This window comes from Piliocolobus tephrosceles, chromosome 19 (assembly GCF_002776525.5).
Source record: "Piliocolobus tephrosceles isolate RC106 chromosome 19, ASM277652v3, whole genome shotgun sequence".
NCBI classification, from domain to species: domain Eukaryota; kingdom Metazoa; phylum Chordata; class Mammalia; order Primates; family Cercopithecidae; genus Piliocolobus; species Piliocolobus tephrosceles.
The window spans coordinates 41932543-41957666 of NC_045452.1; the positions used below are offsets into that span (position 1 = coordinate 41932543).

Genomic DNA, 25124 nt, shown 5'->3' on the forward strand with positions numbered 1-25124 from the left:
CGTAGTCTTAAAACCGTAGTGACATTTTGCATTGCTGGGGCACCACTTCAATTTTATACCGGGTTATCCATTACTCATAACATAGATTAAGCAGTTCAGCAGGGAAAACTAATCTAAATTCTTAAGGAATAGTCATTGCTTTAAATTAAATGCCATCAGACTAAAAATCTGTACTGATAATACTTTGAATACACTTGAATAAACGGAAGACAGATTGTGAAAATGCGCTGTCTTCAAACTCTGAGTGCTCCGCACACCCAGAAGCCCCTCCAAAGAGGAAACCCCATCGACAGCCTTGGCGGCCCATAAATCCACAAATGCCTCAAAAAAAAAAAAAAAAAAAAAACCAAGGAATACAATTGATCTTCAACATCTTTGTATGTATTCACATGAAAACTCTCTTAATGTGGCCGTAAGAAGTAAACTCTGTCATCTCTCTGTGAATGCCATTCACACACTGAAGTAGTCGATCTTATGCAGGCACAAAGGAAAGTTCTGGCCCAGGCCCTAAAACGCCCTGAGATCCCTGGTCAGACTCCTCAGACACAGCGTGGTGTGGCTGTTCTTTCCTGATGAAAGCACTCTTAAAATGTTAGCATTACATACATGTCCTAAGTTTTCCGGGAGAATGCATTTTTTAAATTAAGAAAGAATGGACAAGAGTGACAGTGAACTTCTCGTTTAGAATGTTCTTTATTCTGACAGTTGTTGGACAAATATAAGGCATGTTCACAAGTATCTGAAGTTATGTACAAAACACACTCATTTGACGATGTTCCTCTTCTCCTTTTGTACTTGCTGCTGCAAACTGATCCTTATGCACGTTAACACCCACAGCGCTCAATTCTTATGAATATGCAGACAATGTTTTGGGGACCACCGTGGAGGATGTTTCAAACTAAGGCGTGAGCTTCTACGAACTAAGTCACTAAGACATCAGAACTCATGGTGAATAAAGGCAGAGGAAGGTGACCAAATCAGCTCATAAACTCATGACTCCAAGTATCCAGTGGAACAAAGAACACACTGAAAAACATTTTTTGATCCTTCATGTTGGAGAGAAATGGAATGTGTCCAGAATTCATGGTTCTATATTTACCACTATATAAAACTCACAAAACAGTATCTAATTTTTTCATGGTTTCTAATGCAGTTTGTTTTAGACCACAGTTTAAGACTGCATGCATACTTTACACAAATGTCAAACACAGAGCGACTGTAACACAGACACCTCAGGGTTGTCTAAAGACACAGCTTCTCTTTTTGGGGTGGGGTAGGGAAGGAGAAGGGTGGTGGCCATTTCCACACACAGCCTGTTGTGTGCTCAGCACGGCTAGATGCGGATCCCAAGCACTTGCTGGCTGACTCATGAAAGAGGACAGAAGCTACTGAGGAGGGCGGCGGAGTTCAAAGAGCAGGCTCCAGCCGGGGGCTGGGATGCTGGACACACAGCCTCCATTCCAGGGGGAAAAAGTCTTAGTCGATACTAATCAAAAAGTGTTAAATCATTTTTGAAAATCAGATTACATCTATAAAAGATGAAAAGTAAACACTTAAAACAATCTGTCGGGGGAACATAAAATAATAAAAAAATCAAATGCAGATGGGATTTCACAAAGAGGAGATTTGAATCTTTTGGTCTAAATCAGCCAATATTTTAACATTAACTATAAATTATTAAAATGTAGTTTGCTTATGCCCATTCTTAAAATGCAGAATCTTTGAAGAAAAATATAGGCATATTTTCAGGAATACAGACTCTTGTAAAAAATTTAAAAAGTCATTATCATCTCTCTTGCCGAGCTACTAGAAAAGGTTTTTCAAACACAAAAGGGGAACAAACGTGGGGTGCTTGGACACATTAAGAATTCTTATCACTAGAATACTGCACTTCGAGGCGCTCACAGCATTTTCCAGAAGAAGCCACCCACCTCAAAGAGCCCCACGCAGCCCCAGCGACCCACGAGTGTGGTGGCCGTCATTTTAATAGCCAGCCACTGCTTGGCCGTCATCAAAGTATTCACTCAGAGTGGGGAAATTACTTAATCTCAACGATATTAACGATTTCCACGTATTTAGCTTTGTGACACACAACGCACAAGGGTCTTCAAATGTTTGTTTTTTACGCCAGTGGTGGCAGGAAATTGTCATTCCGATTCAACACCAGTACTGGTGGATGATGCTTTAGTCAAGTGTGACTACCTAGAGGAGCAGGAAGGCGGCTCCTGATTCTCACCGGGCCAGCCTCTTCCAGAAGTGCAGGCTACTCTTCTGACAGGAGATCACGACCCTGGCAGGCCGGGCAAGCGCTCTGCCCTTTAACCCACTGCTTAAAGCACTGAAAAGGAGAAAACAAAATCAGAAGATGCCTTCAGGACCACGAGGAAGCCTAGCTCCCCTGTGCTGCTGGGCTCCTTGGCAGGCGTGGCTCACTTGCCCTTGGTCTCTTGGGCCTGGAGCTGCCCAATACTCGGGGACACCAACGCCCGCTCAGGCCAGAGTGTGGACGAAGTCCCAGCTGCAAAACATCCCACCACAGGGTCAGATCCTGAGCGCTCTGGGCCTTCAACCTGGCCTCGGGGTGGCCTTGCCCTAAGCCCCGGTTCCAGTCTCGGCTCTTCCACTTCAGCTGCACCAAATTCCAGAGCCTGACATTCTCAGCCCTATGACCCAGTCACTCACTCTTAGCCCATCCCTTGGCCTGGCCTTGGCCCTTGGCTCTGGAACAGCCCTCCAGCCTGCATGCCATACTCCTGCTGCTGCTGCCCACACTGCAGAGGCTGTGGACAGTAGCCGGCCCAGACATAAGACCCTGTACCCAAAGGAGGCACACCACACCAAAGAGACTCGGCAAGTGGTCTCAATTCCTTTCAGTGAGTATGCTGTATTGATCCCGTTCCAAGGGATTAGTAAACCCCCATGGCAGAGACCTGATCTGTTCTAACCCAGCAGCAGGGGTGCACACAAATGCTCACGGTACCTAGAACACCATGATAGTTCACACACAGATCCCAGAATGGTATGAGCAGGAATGTCCCCAGGTCAGGCAGAAGGGACTCAGCTAGGTTTAGTTTTTCTCCTCTAAAATGTTAAATTGACTTCATATACTACACTAAGTCAAAAAAATGGTTTCACTGTTTCTCCGTTTAGTCAAGTGTGTAAGAAATCACCTTTCAAGGAACCAATCACTGCTTCGAATCTCAGCAACAAGTGGCTGGAGCTGCCGTTCCCCTCTCCCCACACGGGATGCAAAGGACAGTCTGCGGAGCTGCCCCTCTGGCAGCGCGAGTGTGTGGACAGGGAGGCACTGAACAATGACATGGGAGGTTTGCAAAGAAAATGGTTTGACAGCACAATAAATACTGATGACTAGAAAACAATTCCTTTCTTATTTTGAAAATACTTGATGGTCCCAATGCATGCTGTAAGGATGGCCAAAAAGAGCTCTTACCCCTTTGTGATACTTGTGCCCACATTTGAGCACACACACGTTTTTTGATTTGAACACCTCGTGGCATATTTCACAGGAACTTGCACCCGGTGCCTGTGGAAACAAACACATCTGAATAATACAGAACAACGACAGCTGTTTTTATGACAGGAGTTCTTCCTTCAAACATCTTCTGCCACAAAGGGTGGCAAATTATTCACAATTACAGCTAAACAGTCTGAGGAAACAACTTACTTTTTAGTAGCGTTTCTTAAGAAAAAATATAAAAATACAAAAAAAAGTATACTTTTAAAGTTCTAATTGCCTCAGAGAAAAAACTGTTTTGTGTGGCTAAAAGATTCCCAGGTGAAGATTACCATACCTAAAGTACAGTATGGGATAATCACATGGCATGGTGTGAATTAATCATTCATCTAATCATCTTAACAGTTGAGGGTGGTAAATTCCAACACATCCACACAATGGGCTATTGTGTAACCAAAAGGGAAATCATGATGGAAGCCCATAATCCCTGACATAGAAAGCTGGCCCCAAAAGCCTGTTGAATGAAAGCAGCTAGCAAGACAGCATGTATCATATATAACTCACTTTTTAATAAAGAGGCTGCGTGTATACATACATGCCTAGACAGTTAACAGTGGTTGCCTCAGGGTAAGGGAGATTTAATCTTTTTCTTTACTATTTTCTAGTTTCTATGAGCATGGATTACTTGTGCAAATCAAAACAAAACAAACGGATGGCTCATCCGGCAAACATCCATGGGCAGGGGCGGTCTGGGGTGCTGGACGCAGAGATGAATGGAGGGCTCCGGCCTCAGCAGCTCACAGTCTGGTGAGCACAGACAGTGCTTTCGATGTGAGAGCAGACCGGAGTGTCGCCTGGGACTCCAGGCACAGTTCTCACAGCACTTACCCTATACTGCATCATTAACTTCTATTCTAGCTCACTGCCTCTGAACTCTGAGCACCTTGAAGGCACAAAATGAGTCCCATCTGGGTCCTTAGCAGGTGGTGGAAAACCCAGCCCAAACTCACGCTCTAAAAACCCCTGCTGAGGGAGCGGGCGAATGTGGGCAGCCCTGGTAGTGGGATCAAGTTCAGGGAGTAGTACTGGGCGCACCACCCGAGGACTGAAAAGACCTTGAACTGCTGTCCAGGGTTTTGCTGTCTCTCCCAAGGCATGACTTGGCCCAGGAGGAGATGGGACAGATGCTGCAGAAGGAGGGTTCACGCCCCTCCACTGCTGCCCATGACTCCAGGGTCAGGGAAGAATAGGAAGTGCCAGACCGGGGAAGAGCCAGTGAAGGCCTCTCCAATGCCCAGTGCAAAGCTCGGAGCCAGGTTTAGTTTGAAAAAAACATACACTTAACTTCACAGTTTTCTGTTTCCTAGAAAAGATGGGCACAGTATATTTCTAAGTAAAAGAAAAAAAGGACAACCACAATAAAAAAAAAAGGAAAACAACCAAAAAATCCAGTCCCTCAGAGAACAAAGTATGACTAGCATATTCAGTTTTGACTAATTCACATATAAATGCATTCAAGAGTTTAGAAAAATATATATCAAAGTGGTAATACTGATTACAGGGTGGGTTTTTAAATGCCCTTTTTATTTGTATTTTCTATTGTGAGTATGTAATAGTCTGTAATTTAAAAATTAATACTTTTAACAAACTATGGTTATCAAATTAGGTCCCAGCTTGAATACATTTTTTCTTTCTCATACAATTTGGTGAAGTTTCAGTAAGTCAGCTTTTGTATCTTCATTACTACAAACATCCATCATGAAGCAAAAAGGGAACTCTTCTCCAGGAGATCACGGTCTATCTTGGGGTGGGTGTGGCCACACAACACATTGACTTGTGCACATGCACACCCACACGTGTGACTGGGAATTCTGCCTGGGTGAAGAACCACAGTGCACGTGACCCATCAGGGAACTCCCCGGGAGAGGAGGGACTCTAGCCAGGTCTTGCAGGAATGCCCTACATGCTCAGAAGCTCCCTCACTTGGGTGTGGGTGGGGCCGAGACCCTCTGGAGCTGAGTGTATGCGGTGTGGAAAGTTTCCAAAGGGTGGTGGAAAGTGAAAACGTATGGGAGGAATAAAAACCTAAGTTTACAAAAGACTCAATGCCGACTCAAGTTAGCAAACCAGTACTCTCTGTGCAATCTCCTACCGCTGGCTCCCTGCTGAGATTACGGGGCCTGTAACTCCTCCTGTGGATGTTGGTTATACTCTGACAACAGAGATGGACAAAGAGAAAAATTCTGGTGTCTGCTTGACACCAGAATTCCATCCAGAGCCCCCAGCCCCGAGCCACACAAGTGAGAGGCCCTCTTGCAGCCACCCCTGAGGTCCCTACTGCATGGTTCCAACGTCAGCCAGTCCTGGTGGTGAGGATGAATTACATGGGGGCACACAAGTCGAAAGGCCCACTGAGCTACCTCCGGTCTTCAAACAGTCAAGTGAACACTGGCAAGCTATGTGAGCGCTCTGTGCCTCAGTTTCCTTATTATAAATTAAAATAATTATATTGCCTTATCAATTCAGATCATAGATATTGTAGCATTTTATGAAATGTTCTATGTAAATGTAAACATTCTTACTGTGTAAAAGGAAAATAAACAACTTAAATCACTACACAGAATTCCAGGCAAGTGTAGCCCATTCCAGTCCCTTCTCAGGCACTAGAGGAAGAGGCCAAGGACAGCAAGTAGGCTCTCTGGAGCACACAGCTGACCCAGTCATCCTACAGCAGCATTTGATCCAGGCCACAGCCTGGGCAAGCAGCGGGATGTGGGCTCATTGCTAATAAGTGATGGAACCAATCTGTGCAATTCCAAAGCCATGGTTACACAGAAGAAAATTATTCAAAAATTATTTCCCCAACTGTTCAAAATACCACACTGGAGGTACAGAGTTCATGTATTTGACCATCTGCAGCAAAACAGGAAGAGAGAGAAGGCCCAGATCCCCCACAGTGGTCAGAACCCTTGTCACTCATGTAGTGGCTTCTCTCCATGCTGGACACCCAAGGTGTCAGAGCAGAGACCATGACCTCGGCCATTCACTGACTGCTCTAACTGGACACATTCAAGTACACTGAAATTCAGTTTCTAATGTTAGGATCAAATTAATTAGGTCTAGAAATGAATGGGGCTAAATCATGGATTAAAAATTGTTTGCTTCTTTTCATTAAAAAACAAAACTATACAGTTATACATACAACCTTCACAGAGACATCTTCTGCTTTCTGCCCCTTGGTTTTGGGTGATGGTGCAACAACCGCCGAGGGTGGGCCCTGGGAGGACCTGGCCACAGGGGTGGCAGAGCTGGGCTCATAAGTCCTCTTGTCCTTTCCTGGGTTTGGCTGTGAAGATAAGAGGGGTGTGGGGCGGGGTGGGGGGACAAGAGGGAAGCAAAGTTCAGTTATCCAACAACTTGACCATCTTCTGTCTTTAGTACATTGCTCTCTAGGTTTTGGTTTGAAGCTTTTTTTTTTTTTTAAACACTTTCCATATTTTATAAATAAGGATGAAGTGGAACATCTGGATAAAATACCTTTTTCTTTTTCTGTCCGTCTAGAATGTGTTCTGTCACTCTTTGGACAATTTCATCAATACTCAATCCTGAGAGTGAGTTCTTGTTTTTGCTTCGCACTTTTTTAATAAAACCAGCAAGCTCGGTGCTGAAAGGGATAGTGAGTGTTAAGTGACAACATAAAGTTCCTTACTGCTAAGCAATATTACACACCAATATCAATCCAACAGCCCAACCCAAAGACACAAAGACAAATGCACACAAAATTAATTTGAAGACTACTAATAACAACCATAACTGTATCTAACAAGCAGAGCTATTTTTTTTTTTTTTTTTTGAAACACAGTCTCACTCTGTTACCCAGGCTAGAGTGCAGTGGCACAATCCCTGCTCACCGCAACCTCTGTCTCTTGGGTTCAAGCGAGTTTTGTATTTTTTATTTTTTAAGAAGAGATGGGGTTTCACCATGTTGGCCAGGCTGGTCCCGAACTCCCAACCTCAGGTGATCCACCTGCCTCAGCCTGGCGTGAGCCACCTCACCTGCTGGCTAATCATATTTTAACTGCTCCACTGTTACAAATTTCAGTTCTGAAGCTTCTAATTAACACTGTCTCAGAAACTGAAATAATAGGGCAGATGCCAAAGGTCATTCCTGAGTGTAGAGTCCTTTGCTCCGAGCTGTACTTCAGAGACACTGCCTCTATGTCATCATCTCTCACAGCTGAGACAAGAGGCAACTCTGCCCTCCTTGCACCAACCTGAACAGCAGAAACCAGAGGTGGAGGCAGAAATGCTACTAAAGAGCCTGCCGTCATCCCAACCCTATTTACAGCTCTTGCTCACTCAGTTAAGGGCAGCTTTTTCCCACATTCACAAGGACCCCTTGTTAACATGTCCACATGCTCCATTCACTATGGAATTCCATCTAGTCTTCAACCTCACACTCTAACAAATCAGAGGTCTTATCTAACAAGGTATAAATTGCTGCTGCCTTCTTTGCTGAATGTAATTTTGTCCCCCCAAATGATGCAAAATTATTGTTTTGCAGTTCATTTATTGAGTCTATAACACTAGTTTTAGACAATGCTATTGGTCTCATCAAAATCTTAGCAAATTGTCATGGGTTCCGATGAGTGTTAATTACTCAGTGGTCAGTGTTTTCAGTTTACATATGCACATTAAAACATTTATTTGAGGCTGGGTGTGGTGTCTCATGCCTGTAACCCCAGCACTTTGGGAGGCCAAGGCGGGTGAATCACTTGAGGTCAGGCGTTCGAGACCAGCCTGGCCAACATGGTAAAACCCCACCTGTACTAAAAATATAAAAATTAGTCAGGCTTAGTGGTGCATGCCTATAATCCCAGCTTCTCAGGAGGCTGAGGCAGGAGAATCACTTGAACCTGGGAGGGAGAGGTTGCAGGGAGCCCAGATCATGCCATAGCACTCCAGCCTAGGCGACAGAGTGAGACTCTGTCTCAAAAACAAAAACAAAACCCCACCAATTTATTTGAAAATACTTATCTCTATATTTACAAAAAGAAGGAAATGTAGCAGCTGTCTTTCTGAGCAAAACAATTATGCAACCCTTTTCATGTTAACACCTAATTGGTTTTATCTGATCAGGAAGCCTCAGTTCAATAAAGTACTGAACACAGTCACAGTCATTTTCTGTTCATACCTGTTGTAACACGGGAATACCACTGACAGGTGCTCAATAATACTATTGAACGGCTTTTTTGGAGACTGACTTGAACGCGCAGCACGTCCTGGAAGAACAGGCTGCTTCCGGTCAGCCACAGGGCTTCGTTCTGACAGAGCTGCCCTTTTTGGCCCGGGCAGCTGGGCGGCTTCAGGCTGACCAGGGGGTGGCCCTGGCAACAGCGCAGAAGGAGCCTCCCCTGGGGAATTGCCGGCAGAGAACACACTGGGATCCCTGTGAAGTGCTGCCTGGTTTCCAGTCACGTCGCTTGCAGAAGTCACCACCCCTTGGTCATCATGGCCTGAAGACTCAGGGAGTAGCTTGGGATGAACCTGTGAGGAACACACCACACCAGGATCACTTAGGGCTTCCCTTGAATTAAAAGGACGAAACGCCCAAGGGCAAAGGTCGATGAATAAATACAGTAATGCAGCCCAGAGGCTCCGTGCACAGGAAACCTGATACCATGAATTAAATATTTTCGTTTTAAAAGAATTCTTGATAATAACTTGTTAGTTATTAGAAGAAGAGTAGGAGGGTTGAGACTTCTAAATAATTATCTCTGTAAGTCACTATCTTCTCTGTAAGATGAGACCATTTCGCCTGCCTACTGGCCCTCCTTCAGCCTCTACCTGGTTACACTTCTCCGCTTCCGAGCTAAACCCTGTAGCTGACAGATGCAACATCATGGCCACCACACTCCCCAGAGCTGTCTCCATCCCAGCGGGCTGCCTCCTCTTCCCTGCCATCTCTCTTGGCAGCTCTCAGGCCTCCGTCCATGCCTGCAGTGCTGACGCTCCTCCCCATGCGGCTGCCTGAGGCTGAAACTTTTTAAAAGTGTGCAGTCTAGAATATTAAGTTTGCAGTCTAGAATATTTTCCTGAGATCCAAATCTGCAAATCCACTTGGGTGATTCCAAGACAACTCAAAGTCAATGTGTTGGAAACCAGCCTCAGGCAGCCTCCCCAGTCCTGCCCTTCCCCTAGTACTCCTGGACAAGCCCAAGACTCACCCTCGACTTCCACGTGGACACATGGGGCCTGGTCTCCTGAGCAGCATGGCGCCTGTAAATGTACCCCTAATCACCTCTCACATCTGTTCTCTTCCCTCCACCCCTACTGCCACGCCCTATCCAGGACAGGATGATGCCAATAAGCTGATAATCGAACAACTGGAAATCACTCAAGCCCCTCCCCAACACTCCCCCACATTAGTGGCAAGCTCATCTTCAAAAAGCACAGTAGCTCCCTGTAATCCTCAGGGATACATTCTGAGACCCCCCAGTGAATGCTTGAGGTCACAAAGAGTACTGAACCCTATGTATACTATGCACGCATTTGTTTTTCCTTCTTCACAATTTCATCGGTAGATTTGTTCTGACCGTAGATCTTAGCAACCTCGGGGTATGATCTTTTCTCTTTCCTTACTAGTTTGAGAACTTTCAGCTTTTCACTTAAAGGAAGCAGTATACTGCTTCTCTGTGGCATATCTGAATGACCCGCATCATTACTCCCATGCTTTGGGGCCACTAAGAAGTAAAATAGGGGTGACTTGAACATAGGCACTGGGGTAACGCGAGAAGTCCATCTGGTCACCAAATCAGCTTCTAAGTGGCTCACAGGCAGGGAGTAGCAACAGCATGAAAACACTGGACAAAGGGAGGAGGCACGTCCCTGGTGTGACCATGTGAGATTCCAGATTTCATCATGCTACTCAAAACAGTGCGCAATTTAAAACTTACAAATGACGTATTTCTGGAATTTTCCATTGAGTATTTTCTAACTGCGGTTGACTGCAGATAGCTGAAACCATGAAAAGCGAAGCCATGAAGAAGGAGGGACTCCTGTTCTGCTGCTGTTCCCTTATTTGAGACCTATCCTGTGTGGTCTAAAGAAGCTAGAAGTGTCCAAACTGCTGTAACACAGCTTACAGAAGAAGGCTCCCTTGGCTCTGCCCCTGCGTCATACTGGGCTTCTATTACAGCATGAAAGGAGTGTATTCTCTATCTCTCTAGGCTCCAGGTGCACTGTGTGTTCCATCTGGAACTCTGACCGTCCAAACACACCCCTCCCACTCCTTTGTCGGGTCAGTTCCTATTGCAGATCTCCGTCTCTGAGAGACTTCCAACTGGGAATCTTCCGCTGAGGCTACACTTCTAGATTAGGTTCGTGGCCCCTAATTCATGCTGCTCCAGCATTCTGCCATGAGAAACCTCACTCTGCTGCAGGTAATGATGGGTTTAAAGTCTGTCTTTCCCCAAGTCCATGTGCACTTTGAGGGCACAGCCCACAATCTTTATCACCACTAATTACCCAATGAATGAATGAGGGAGAAATGAGATACAAAGTAAATAATTTTTAGGCATATTTATTACTAAAGCTCCTGGCACAATAAGAGTTCCCAGAATTTGGGATATGAAAATTCTTTTGAGTATTTATAAAATAACATAAGCTAGGATTACAAACTAATAGTAAAACATCCTATTGAGAGCCAATTTTTCTCTCTATATATCTGTTGTTATATGAACTTAGAAAAACGATAAATGATAAGTGCCCTTTAGTGTAATTCTAACTAAAATTGCACATTCAATGGAGAGAAAAAACTGGATCTCAACAGAATATTTTACTCAGTTCAGGGTGGTCACACTTTTTCTACAATTAATTGTTTTTTTTTTTTCAGATGAATTCACAGTAAGTTTGGATGTTTACTGTGCAAGGTACTGGTGAGAAAGAGACATTCAAGGCCAGGCTGAGATCTAATGCACGTGAGAGAAGGGCCACAGTGGGAGGCCAAAAGAGGGCAGCCCCTGATGGCGTTTCAGGGGAAGGCAGGATGCAGAGCGGGGACAGTGGTCCAGGCCGGGAACAGCCCAGGCAAAGATCTGGCAATAGTGGGAGGGTGCAAGTCAGGTGCTGGGAGAGAGTCTCCTCTGTCTTTAAAAACCAGAAGATTTCACTGTCCTGTCACAACATTCTGGAACTTACATCTTTCAACTCTCACATACAGTCCTCCTTTAATTTTGTTTTTCTTTTTTACCTAAGTTTTCTCACAAGATCTAACTTTAAATTCCTATGGTCTGATCTCCTCTGGGCCTAATTCATTTCAATTTAGTATTTACTAAGCATCTATCTGTGTCCAAATCTAAGAAATGTGGGTTTAGCCATGTTGTAAAGTCCACAAAATGCAATTAATGCTTTTCTTTTCTGTGCTGTGCATATTAAAATAAAAAGACAAGATTATTCACTGTTATTCACAAGATTTGGCAAATACCTCAAACAAGTAGTAAAATATGATGTGCCAGACCCACAAAACCCTGTATGTCTCAGGCATAGCAGCTTTTATTCTGTATTTGAGGAGGAAACCTCTTAATTTTTAGATTTTGGTCTTATGCCCCGAATATCTAGGAATAAGAGTATAATCTGAGGTGGTGATAGGGTCCTGCTTGAATCACAGGCACCTGCTACTCCTGGATTATTCATTCAAAGAATACATATACAACACACACACACACACACACACACACACACACACACAGAAAAGACAGAAGACAGGCCAAGGTACAGAAGAGTGATAGAAAGGTAGCAATGGTGTATTCACCTCAGTCCATTCCTCATACAGATGCAGAAAGACTGATCTATTTTATATAAGAATGTTATAAAGCTTAAAAGGTTCATCAGTAGCACCAATAATGAAACATTAAGGCAATTATTAACCAATCTCATCCTCACTCCTAGGGAACAACAACAAATAACTACTTTGGCTAGTTAACAAATGAATTATGGTTTTTAAAAAAATAAAAATGATGTGTTAGACTTACCATGTTACAGGCAGGAAATGAAAGCTCGGAAATCTGCACTTCAGAAAGTTCACTGAGACGAGAACCATTTTTAATTGCCTTAATTTGTTCTTCAAACTGAGACTGTGAGTAGAAAGTAAAGTGTGGGAAAACCACAATTGTCAATTAATACTTTGTTTCTTCCTATACGTTATAAATGAAACATAACTGTCTTGTAAGGAAATTCAAAATAAGACCTCATTAATCCAAATGCTCCAAAGCCTTTTCAAAGGTAACTCCTCTAATCTTACCAATCAAGGCAGAGGTCAAGATGGTTAATTAAGACAATACAATTACTTTCGGCTAGGCGCGGTGGCTCACGCCTGTAATCCCAGCACTTTGGGAGGCCGAGGCGGGCAGATCACCTGAGGTCAGGAGTTGGAGACCAGCCGGACCAACATGGAGAAACCCTGCCTTTACTAAAAAACAAAATTAGCCGGGCATGGTGGCACATGCCTGTAATCCCAGCTACTTCAGGGGCTGAGGCAGGAGAATCACTTGAACCTGAGAAGTGGAGGTTGCAGTGAGCCAAGATCACACCATGGCACTCCAGCCTGGGCAACAAGAGTGAAACTCCGTCTCAAAACAAATTATAAAAAATAAAAAACAAAACCATTGCTTCCATGAAAAGCTCATACTACTTTCAACAAAAAAAATTATTGACAATAATAGATAAAAAAGAAATAGTTTCAATATGACACTAGCCTCCTGAGAATTATAACTATCATAAAGATTTTGATGGGATTAAAAGATGTTTTTTACAACTTACCTTTGCTTTCTCAATTTCTTTTGTAACATTAGAAAGAAACAATTCCCATGAACATATATCAGACTCCATGTCAGGATACGCTGCAGGATCACTGAAAAAGTAAAATATAAAACTGCTTTAGAAATCTAAAAAATTAAAAGCACTTATGGTCAAATAAACATCTAAACATGACAGAAAGATACATTTAACATGATCACATACACACAAAAAAACCCAACTATTTTTAAAGATTGCTTATCTTGTAAATTTGCCACTAGAGACACTTTAGAAAATTTTAATTATTAATATAACAAAAACTCTAAAATTGAAGGGCAGAGGGAAAGTAAGTCTCCTGAATTTTAAATTCTTTTCCCAAATTTAAAAGTTTGACCACTCTTCATTTAACATCTTTATGTTTAATATTAAAACCAGCGTCTGCATTTAAAGATTTTTTAAAAGGTAGTCTGAAACATTCAAAAGATTCCAATCAAACCCTAATCATTACCTTACTATGAAAATAAAGGATGGGCCTGAGATAAATGTATCATCTCAGCACCTCATGAATCTGGTCTATTGAAAGTGACAGATAAACTGACTACTCCTAATTGAGAAGATCAAAAACACTACCAATCTGTGGGTACGGTAAGACCTCATCATACATCTTGAAGAAAAACCAGAGCATTCTTTCTGAGACGGAGTCATGCACTATTGCCCAGGCTGGAGTGCAGTGGCTCCACCTCCTGGGTTCACGCCATTCTCCTGCCTCAGTCTCCCGAGTAGCTGGGACTACAGGCACAAGCCACCATGCCCAGTTAAATTTTTTGTACTTTTAGTACAGACGGAGTTTTACTGTGTTAGCCAGGATGGTCTTGATCTCCTGACCTTGTGATCCGCCCGCCTCGGCCTCCCAGAGTGCTGGGATTACAGGCATGAGCCACTGCGCCTGGCTTCTTTTTACCCCTTTTCTATGTTTCTATACTTTGGTGGAGGAGGCAGAGTTAGCATGGCATCCTGAAGAAAGAATCTTTGTATATTCTACGGTTTATTGGAAGAGTTGATACTATTAGATGAAATGAGTCTGAGATTATCTTTGTTTCCCAGATGAGATGCAATGCAGCCTATGGCGGGTGCTTAGTACAGGCGGTTGACCACCACTTGGTCTCAACCTCAGCTGTACTAGTCCTGTATTCTAAATCAGCATATTAGTTTACTTTTAATCAGAAAAGTTTTCTAATGAAAAAAATTAAATCTTGAAAATGAAGAAGGGGCCGGGCGTGGTGGCTCACACCTGTAATCCCAGCACTTCGGGAGGCCTAGGCAGGCGGATCACCAGGTCAGGAGTCAGAGACCAGCCTGGCCAACATGGTGAAACCCTGTCTCTACTAAAAATACAAAAATCAGCCTGGCGTGCCATGGGCGCCTATAATCCCAGCTACTCAGGAGGCAGGAAAATCACTTGAACCCAGGAGGTAGAAGTTGCAGTGAGCCGAGATCACGCCACTGCACTCCAGCCTGCATGACAGAGCAAGACTCCAACAAAAAAAAAGAAAGAAAGAAAGAGGAAAAAAGAAAATTAAGAAGAAGAACTATACACTAAAACTGTTTGTCCGTGATTCACACAATCTCTGGTTCAATGCTGAGGGTTTGAAATGTGAATCAAAAGGCAAGCACCAGGAAGGATCAAAATCCTGGGATTAAAAATGCAAAACCTGTGTATAGAACACAATAAAAGGACTCAATGAAAAGTAATCCCACATAGAGAAGTGCTAAATATTAGAAGAAGATCCTCTAGAAATCCCAGGCAAGCCTTATCTTAAAAACAAACAAGGCCAGCCCAGCGCAGTGGCTCATGCCTGTAATCCCAGCATTTTGGGAGGCCGAGGTGGGTGGATCACGAGGTCAGGGGATCAAGACCCATCCTGTCTAACATGGTGAAACCCTGTCTCTACTAAAAATACAAAAACTTAGCCAGGAGTGGTGGCAGGCGCCTGTAGTCTCAGCTACTTGGGAGGCTGAGGCAGGAGAATGGTGTGAACCCAGGAGGCGGAGCTTGCAGTGAGCCAAGATAGCGCCACTGCACTCCAGCCTGGGCGACAGAGCGAGACTCCGTCTCAAAAAAACAAACAAACAAAAACAGGTGGAGATTATGTGGAGAGTTGAAAAAAATTTAACATGTGTGAATATACTTTGTAGTAACATTCTCACATGCTGTCATACAGAGTGTTAAATAATAGTTATTAGGAAAGCAACTTGGCAAAAAATTTTAAAAGACTTGAAAATGTTATCTTCATTCCAAAATTTTACTGCATGGAAATGACTAATAATGTGCATAAAGATTTAACTATAAGGATGCTCACTGCAGGGTGGCTTATATTAACACAAATTCACAAACAACTTCACTGTCCCAGCACAGCAGTGTTTGATAAATCATGACATGTTTCTATGATCGAATACTACCCAACCTTTCAAAATTAGGTTGGAGAAATGTAATTACCAATATGAAAAGAAATTTCCTATATACTATTTAGTAAAAATAATTCACAAATTTTCATTTTTTCAAACACTTCATGTATTCCAAAATAGAAATGCTATATTGCCATTTAGAATTATGAGTGATTTTTATTTTTGTTTGTATGTCTTAACTTTTCTACAAGTGAACATGTATCAATTATATAACTATTAAAAATAAAATGGTCCTAATACAAAATAATGTTTCTCTCAAATGGTCGTAGCTTTATCTTCTAAATAACTTGCTAAGAACACCCACGAAACTGCATTACCAGCTAATTAGCTCCAGCTTCTTCAGATAGGCTTCTGCTTGTGACTCCATGATCTGTAGCTTATACACTTCACTCTCCTTCCAGTTTTCAAGTACGGATACCTGCCAGTAGATTAGAGGACATACGAGTATTTTACAAATGACAGCCTGAAACTATTTTAAAGGTTAAAACTTAAACATTCCAAGCCACTTTCCCATTTCTCCTTAAATGAAGCATGATGACAGAATCACCAGAACTTGATTATATCATAGGTGAACATGAATTAGACTTGAGATTTGAAAACAGAGTAACAAAATGACATTACAAATGCATAACTTCCATGATTCTTTTTGCAGATATGAATAACTGTACATGGTTTTCTGCTTAAGTTGTATATAAGCACAGAGCCAGGTTAACTGCATGTGCACACCAGTGTGCATTACCTATGGTCCTGCAGCAGAATAACCCTTAATAAAGGCTGCATCCTCTGCAATAGAAAAGCCTCAGAGAAGCTGTTCTCAGCAAAGGCATCAAAAGCCTTTGGGGTATGCTTTTAAGATTTTAGGCTCTCTGTGGCTTCCCCACAAGCCAACTGGCCATTTTTGTGAGAATCACTGCAGGAAATGTAGAATGGTCTTGTGGTCCAAATGATCCATCAAATAGCCTTTTAATCCAGGTGTCAGTAAACCTGACAGGGCCCACCAGGCAAACAGCTTACCAAATGGTGGTGTGAATTAAACAAGCTCAGGAGTATGGATGCAGGTGTAGGACCCATAGAGTATTCATACTTTTGGCTCTTTTTCCTTCCCTCTCCTTAGAAGCAGGTGCACAGTCAATTCTTAATTGAAAAGCCTAATGTTTGCAGACTGTATAAACTAAGCCTTTTCTTATTTTACCAGAATAATCACAGACACACATGCCAATAAATATCATTTGTTTCTCAGCTAGAGAAACACAGAGAATCATGTTTCAGGAACTAAATAAAATACAGTCAGATGTCATTACTCTGATTTTCATCTCAGTAGTTTCTCAAACAGTGTACTGACATTGCTATATATTCTTCTAGGGGCGGGAGGAGTGTACTCCTAATACATGGATTATTTTCAAGTTCCTTTCCAAGTATTGGCAAATATAGTTGGCTACTTCATGGTACATCACTTGATTACATATGATGAAAGTATTAAAAGTGTATAATATAGGAAATGACTGAATTATAATGGTAAAGAAGGACAGCAGGTTACAAAATTTGGTGTACACTATGAGTGCATTTGAGTAACAACACAAGCATACCAGTAAAACATTACAAGGCTATAGGCAAGGAAAAAGAGTGGTCATTTTAGGGAGGATATACTATGGTGACAGGATATCCTTTATGCACCACACTCCTCAGTAATGTCTGTTATGCCTCATATGTCATTAAAGAAACACAAAAACAAATGACAAATGCCATAGTGGTCACTAAGAACTCACCTCTGCAGCCACAGCTCTCTGATGACTCTCTTCATAATCCTCTTTCCCTTTCTTTATACACTCTTCTATTTTCATTTTCTCATTTGTAAGTGTGTTGCTACAAATATTGAAGGAAAAAAAAAACCTTCTTGAACAAAATTTCACAGTGAGATGACAAAAGCTTCAGGCTAGATGAACTTTGAAACCGCACCACCATAGCCTCAGCTACATCTTCCAGAGCAGTTTCTCATCTCATATTTTACTGCACAACACACAGACTCAAATGTGCTCTTTTTGCTTTACAAGTGATCAAAGGCAGATATGAAATGGAAGTGCACATTAGATGGGCATGCTAAGAAGCAGGTGAGGGGACTGTTCCAGTTCACCATTTTATGAGGGTAGATGGAGTACAATCTGGTGACATTAATAAACTATATAGGTCGGGCACAGTGGCTTAGGCCTGTAACTCCAGTACTTTGGGAGGCCGAGGCAGGTGGATTGCTTGGGCCCAGGAGTTCAAGACCAGCCTAGGCAGCATGGCAAAACCCTGTATCTACAAAAAATACAATGGTGGTGCGTGCCTGTAGTCCCAGCTACTCGGGGGGCTGAGGCGAGAGAACTGCTTGAGCTAGGAGATGGAGTCTGCAGTGAGCCATGACCACGCTACTGCACTCCAGCCTGGGTGACAGAGCCAGACCCCGTCTCAAAAAATAAATAAATAAATACATTTTAAAAATAAGCTTTATAAAACATTCCCTATCCTTTGAGCCAGAAATTCTGTTTTGACATATATGACAAGGACAGAACCCAAAGGGAAAAAGAAACCTGTACAAAATTATTCAAAAAAGGATAGAAATGTGCATATGAAACAATACTCAGTGAGAAAAGCAGAATACAACTGCTTATCATTGAACATACAGTTACCAGTATGTGAAAACATATTACTTCCATTAGCAAGCAAGGGTTAAAGGGAAACTCTGCATAGAGTCATAATAAAAATTTAATGAACCTATAATTATAGAGCAGTAAGAGCAACAAACTACCAGCCTACAGTGGAGACGAATATTCCAAGTAACACAAAAGAAAAGTTTTTAAAACGTTTTTAGTTTCAAGTTAATCCAAAAAAAGTTATTGACAGCAATAAATTCAGTATTTCTATATTGACAATGAGAAATGCAGAAATCTTGTAAAATAAAAATATTTAAATATTCAAAGAATATTTATAAATTAATTTTTAAAATGCAACAGAAATAGAAATAAAGAAAATAGAAACATAATTATTTAAAAGAAATGGACAAGCAACAATATATTTCAAAGTCTACTGTGCTTGTACCCCTGGCATTGTAAGTATTAAAAGATATTAAAAATAAATTTAAGCTTAATTTGCCTGATTTCAAGGGACTGATCCAGATGTAATTCATGTTCCTTTTCCTTTCCATCATTTTTCTGGGTATACCTATAAAAGCATAATCACCAAATTTTAATTAATTTTGAAAAAAAATTTTTAACAGTACTCCCACACAGTAAATTCTACCCCTATCCTTACAAACATTTCTTGATTTTGTAATATATATTTTTTTACATCTTGTTTCTTTTTTAGTATCTTCTAAATAGGAAAATAATTTGAGGTCATTTCCCTTTTGGGAAATTTTCCTTCCAGATCACCTTTTTCTTCACTCTAAGTCATATGCTTACAGGTAAATCACCCTATCTCAGTCTAAGATGTGCAGCTCAAGATGGTTTCAACAGGAGACAGAGAACACAGGTATTGTGGCATCATCATCAGTGTAACCAGTGATTCTTACTGAAAATGAGATGATGTGGATTCTCATTCAAAATGAAAACAGCCTTCTACTCTTTAAAACAGAACTCAAAGTCAAAACTAGCATTCATGCACACATGCGGGTGCACACACACACACACACACACAGATAATCCTTCAAAACAAGTGTGTGAATCCCCAATTCTTGAGCCATGCCCTGCACAAGGCGGGTTCTGCCTCTTCTTTCATGCTACCGTGAGATACCTTTGCAGTCATCTCTGTTTACTAAAGCCACTTGTTTCTAATATAAGCCAGTTTAACTATTATTTTACTTCTTTTGTAAAACACTTCCTCCCTCCTCTAAATAGACAAATACTGGGTAACAATCTCATGGAAGCCCTGCCTTCTTTCATAGCCGCCTGTGGTTTGTGTCACTTTACCAATCACGAGCTCTACATTCTAGTCATTTCTTAATGAATACTAAGTGTGATCAAGAGCACAGAAACATCCAAGAAATCATTTTTCATGTCCTTTGTGCATCTCTAAGAAAGAGATCCAAAAAGTTTAAAGATGTTACTTAAAAATCTAAATAGAAAAATTGAGCTTTAAAGCATTTATATGAAAAATGTAAAAAGCAGGCCAGGTGCAGTGGCTCATGCCTGTAATCCCAGCATTTTGGGAGGCCAAGACAGGTGGATCATCTGAGGTCAGGAGTTCGAAACCAGCCTGGTCAACATGGTGAAACCCCATCTCTACTTAAAAAAAAAAAAGAAAAGAAAAGAAAAATTAGTCAGGCATGGTGGTGGGCACCTGTAATCCCAGCTACTTGGGAGACTGAGGCAGGAGAATTGCTTGAACACAGGAGGCAGAGGTTGCAGTGAGCTGAGACTGCACCACTGCACTCCAGGCTGGGTGACAAAAGCAAAACTCTGTCTCAAAAAAAAAAAAGTAAAAAACTTAGAGAGAAGCCTACGGTTTATCTTTAAATTGTGACAGGAAAGGTAAAGAAATCTATTAATAAAATGGAAAAAAGTCAACAATAAAAAGTTTATTCTTTAGCTGAAATTAACTTTTATGCAAGTACAGAAAAAAAATTCTTCTTATCATTAACAGCCTCTAGTTACCTTGTCTAGTTTGACAGTATGTCTGAAATGAACATAAAAAGTATGTTAAATATAAGTATTTCCACATTTTTTAGTAACAAAATGACCAAGACTGGTCAGGCTCAAATATTAGAGATAAAAACCTTTACAGACATTATCATTTCCATAAGTGTGTTCTACTAGTGAAGCTCCTTTGATCATCAAAATGACATGACACAGGGAGTGACAATTCTGAGGCAGTGCTTTACTCTTCCTCATTGTTTGAGGACTGCCTAAAAACTGCCTAAATGCAATGCTAGCAAGACTCGTAATGTAAGTCATCTGATCATATGGCATGCGGCATGGAAAAATACAAAAGCCTTTGAAAGGTGAGTGTGTAGCGTGGCCCCCCAACAAACCCGGCCTCCCATTATTCATGTCCTTGAATCTGGACCAAGCCTATGACTTGTTTTAAGCAATGAAAGGTAGCAGAGATGATGTTGTGACAGTTCTGGGCCTGAACTTTCAGGAGGCCTAGTGGCTTCCACTTCTGCACCATCTAAAGTCCTTGGCCACCACGTAAGAAGTCTGGCTATCGTAATAGAGATCACATGGAAAGACCACATAAATCAAAATCAGAGAGAGGCTACACAGAGAGAAAGTGAGACCAAGACACCCCAGCATTCCAGCTGAGGCCAGCCCCAGTCATCACCCAGCTAAATTCAGCCACACGAAGACTCCTGGCAAGACCAGCAGAAGAATGGCCCAGCTGAACTCAGCCCAGATTGCAGGACCGTGAGCAAATACAATGGCTGCTAACCAAGACACTGACTTTTGGGTGTTTTCTTACACAGTGGTAGAAAACAAGCTGAAGAATTTGACCTATCACTGTTTAGAGCAGAGGGAGGTTAGGGACGGATCATAGAGAATCTTAAAACACACTCTTGGTCCACCTGACAGTCATTCCTAGGATCTGTGTATGTTATCAAATCGTTCACACTACAAGACAAATTTTAATAATGTATAGATTCAGGATAAAAGTAATTATAAATAAAATAATCATCACAGGCCGGGCGCGGTGGCTTAAGCCTGTAATCCCAGCACTTTGGGAGGCTGAGATGGGCGGATCACGAGGTCAGGAGTTCGAGACCATCCTGGCTAACACGGTGAAACCCCCGTCTCTACTAAAAAATACAAAAAGCTAGCAGGGCAAGGTGGCGGGCGCCTGTAGTCCCAGCTACTCGGGAGGCTGAGGCAGGAGAATGGCGTAAACCCGGGAGGAGGAGCTTGCAGTGAGCTGAGATCCAGCCACTGCACTCCAGCCCGGGCGACAGCGAGACTCGGTCTCAAAAAAAAAAAATCATCATCATCATCACAGAATCTTACTTTTGAACGGAATCTTAGATTTTAGACCAGCCCCCATGTTTTGCTGAAAAAAAGGGCCAGAGAAAGGGATGGTGTTCAAACCGGAAGGAAGTCAGTTCCTTGGGGATTCTCAGTTCCATGCTACTCTCACTTTTATATAATTTATCTGAAAAAATGTTAAGTTTAGAAAAAAATTTAGGTGAGATAATTACTCAATGAATACTTTTTAAAATGAGACAAATACTGAAAACAGTAGCTATTCATTTTTACTTTACTTGATATAGTTTAAAATTAAATATCAAAATGCGAAAATAACCAAAAGTCACAATTTTTAAAAAATAAAAATTACTGCCTTTCAATCATTACTTACATTTCACTGGCATTTGAAACTTTTTTAATTTTCTTCTTTAGTGATTTTAGTCTTTCTTGGATTTCTTTTTTTTCCTGCTGCCATTTTTTAATTTCTCTTTCCAAATCTTGAAGGAACCAATCTAATTCCGTCTTTGAGATCTAAAAACATTTAGAAAGTACTTAAATAAATGGCAAAATATACTTTTTAACAAAAGAGACTGAAAGGCTAGAATTGTGACGGCGTCATAGCTTAAACAATGACTCAAGTTCAGTGGAACAGACACTCCCAAGCTGGTGCCCTGTGGCAGGCTATGCCCCCCAGCCAAGCCTGGGACATCAAGTCACACCAGACAGCCACATCCTACCCACTATGTGCACCTGATTACAGTAAGGCACCCTGAAGAACCACTCTGATGTGCCCAGAAGTATTCACACTTCACTCTCCAGCCTAAATGATTCTATAATCTACAAGGAGTCTGTACACGTTTTAGTTGGCAAGGCCAATAGTTTTTGTTTGCTGTTATAAATATAAATGTAATTCTCTTGCTGGTCATTAAAGGCATTTGGGTTGAGATACCTGCCAGAATTTCAGGCAGTGTGACAAAGAGAAATGGAAACCTCTTTGGAGTCAATGCTAGTTACCATTCCCCTGGAGGGTTTGGTACAGCACCACTTGACACCCAACCCTCTCTGTCAACTTCTTATGTAGTTGCTGGTTTTGAAACTTCTGAATCTACACATTCTCTAAAGGTTTGATGTTTGTTTTGAAGTATCATCTATTCAATGGCAGCAAGCAGTTTGGGTGGGGCACATGCTTATAAATACCAGTCATTTATAAGTAAAACATTTCCTATATTAATATTTCTAATAATTAATTTAAACGTGAATCAAAGCATACTTAAAGGAAACTAATATTTTCTAGTTTAAAATCTCACTATTATCAATGATGGCTTAATGAAATCCTAACTTCACATTTGCTTTAGGGAAACTTGTAATTTTTTACTTCCTATCAGATTCCCTACAGCCTGAACTTCCTGCTTAGGCTTACAGCATGCATAGGTCACTGAGGAATACAGTTCAGCTATGGAAACTCGAGTTCTTCTCTGTCAAAAAGGACACTAAAGTCAACCTACATGGATTCCATAGGAAATCATGGCCTTCAGGCCAAAAGCTCTATCAATTTAAGAGGCCACTACTCCTTCTTCAGCCTTAGACACCAAGGTTCTCAATGTTTTTTAAAGGCAGATTTGCTAACCAGTCAAGGTCCTTTAAGATTTCTGAATCCTACAGCAGGGATAAGGTTAATTTTGGCACAGGACAACTGTTCTTAGGTGGCAAAAACTGAACAACAGCTCAGTAACATTCCCTTTAACATGGGAACCAGTCCTTCCCACATCTTCTTAGCTGCAACCTTGCTGATCCTGAATTTCTTGAGTCATTGCTGTGACTGAGGTGACCACCATGCCTATTCTACTTAAGAATCCTGTGTTCCACCTGGTTTGGTTCTACCAGGACCAACGTGAATTTGCATGCCTTGCTGCTGGCAGCCAAGCCAATCTTGTTTCTCACCTATCCTGTGCTCCTATTCTGAGCCAATGATCTCACCTGGGATCCATCCCTTTGGCTGGGAGATTATGTGCAACCACAAGGTTATGCTGAGGTATAAGAACCTAGTTGGCAACAAGTACCTAAGGGAGTTCAAGTATCAAGAAGCACAAAGTATTATAAACACACGCGCACATACACACGAATATAGCTCAGGCAGTGAAAATACTACATGAGTTCATCTTCTGTTTGTACTAACCACTGCTGAATGCCATAGCTGCCTCACAATGCTAAACAGGTTAGCTATCACAAGCTTGTTTCTGACTTCATGGAAGACAGAATGTTCTCCTGAACCTTTTTCTTTCAAACTTAGCATAAAACAAACAAATAGGCTATATACAACTGTATCTGCTATATTACAGTTTATTGACATAACTATAAACACTTTCTTTTTCTCAATTAGAAAAAAACTTGTTTTCTTATCTTTTTTATTAAACCTCAGTGTTGTTCTGAAACAAATATTTGAGGTACCTTTGATAATATATACATACATTTTTAAAAGAAAAAAGAAAAAGAATGCCAAGCATGTAAAGAAAATAGAATAAAAAGAGAGGAATGACAACACAAAACCATGAGGGAGAGTAATACAAAAATGAATGGCATGCGCTCCTAACCATTCTTTAGAAACAACATTAAAACTTTCTGGCAGACAAGGTCAAAGAGAAAATATAATGAGCTGTACAATTCGATATAAAACATAAAAACAAACCAGTTGCACAAGAGAGGCTCTGGAAGTGATGGCGGACAGAAGGGCCTCATGAAGAGGATGCTGCAGAAACACCCCACAAGACCAGCACAGTGCCTGGCACTTAAAAGAACATTCAAGAAATATTTGTTACATGAAAGAATGGATAATATCCCCAAGTCCATACTAGCAGTAAATAAAGCAGCAAACTTCACAGAATGTGAGCCTGATGTATGTACTCTGATGTAGGCTGATAGAGAATATGGAAACACAACTCATTCAATGCAGCTTTTTAGGGGCCAAGCACACATTCTTTGATAAACATTTGCAAAGCTCCTAGTTTGTATACTGAGCTAGGTGCTATCAAAGATAACTTTAAAAACCACCCTTCTGGGCATGGTAGCATGTGTTTGTAGTCTCAGCTACTCAGGAGTCTGAGGCAGGAGGACCCCTTGAGCCCAGGAGTTCCACCTTGGCAATCTAATGAGACCCCCATTCAAAAAACAAACAAACAAAACAAAACAAAAAAAAACAGTCCTTACTTTCAAGATCACAGTTTGGTAGATAAAATATGCATAAATGATAGTTACTATACTATACTGTTCGAAAAATTAATTTGAAATGGATCACAGACCTAAATGGGTAAGCAGTGCCCTTGAAGTAGACAGGGGTTTCTTAGCTATGACACCAAAGGCACAAGCAATGAAAGAATATGAGAAATTGGACTTAGTGTACTTAAAGTAAAAACTTTGGTGCTGCAAATGATACCATTAGGAAAGTGAAAAGGCAACCC

At 41.5% G+C, this 25124-nt stretch overlaps 1 protein-coding gene across 6 annotated transcripts in view; it reads right to left on the reverse strand.

The window, feature by feature from the left end:
* Positions 1 to 677: 677 nt before the first annotated feature.
* Positions 678 to 25124, reverse strand: part of TTC3 (tetratricopeptide repeat domain 3) — a 121400-nt gene continuing 96953 nt past the window's right edge. For 5 of the 6 annotated variants that reach the window (XM_023191420.2, XM_026456031.1, XM_023191430.3 and 2 more), the window contains 11 exons: positions 22061 to 22200; positions 18869 to 18937; positions 17503 to 17599; positions 16054 to 16154; positions 13295 to 13385; positions 12508 to 12609; positions 8670 to 9022; positions 7013 to 7139; positions 6678 to 6821; positions 3452 to 3544; positions 678 to 2338 (listed from right to left, as the gene is read on the reverse strand). In XM_023191420.2, the coding sequence (XP_023047188.1) occupies positions 2264 to 2338; positions 3452 to 3544; positions 6678 to 6821; positions 7013 to 7139; positions 8670 to 9022; positions 12508 to 12609; positions 13295 to 13385; positions 16054 to 16154; positions 17503 to 17599; positions 18869 to 18937; positions 22061 to 22200 (1392 nt within the window). In that variant the 3' untranslated portion in view covers positions 678 to 2263. The remainder of the gene's footprint in view (positions 2339 to 3451; positions 3545 to 6677; positions 6822 to 7012; positions 7140 to 8669; positions 9023 to 12507; positions 12610 to 13294; positions 13386 to 16053; positions 16155 to 17502; positions 17600 to 18868; positions 18938 to 22060; positions 22201 to 25124) is intronic. The other variant, XM_026456032.1, reaches the window with a different exon arrangement.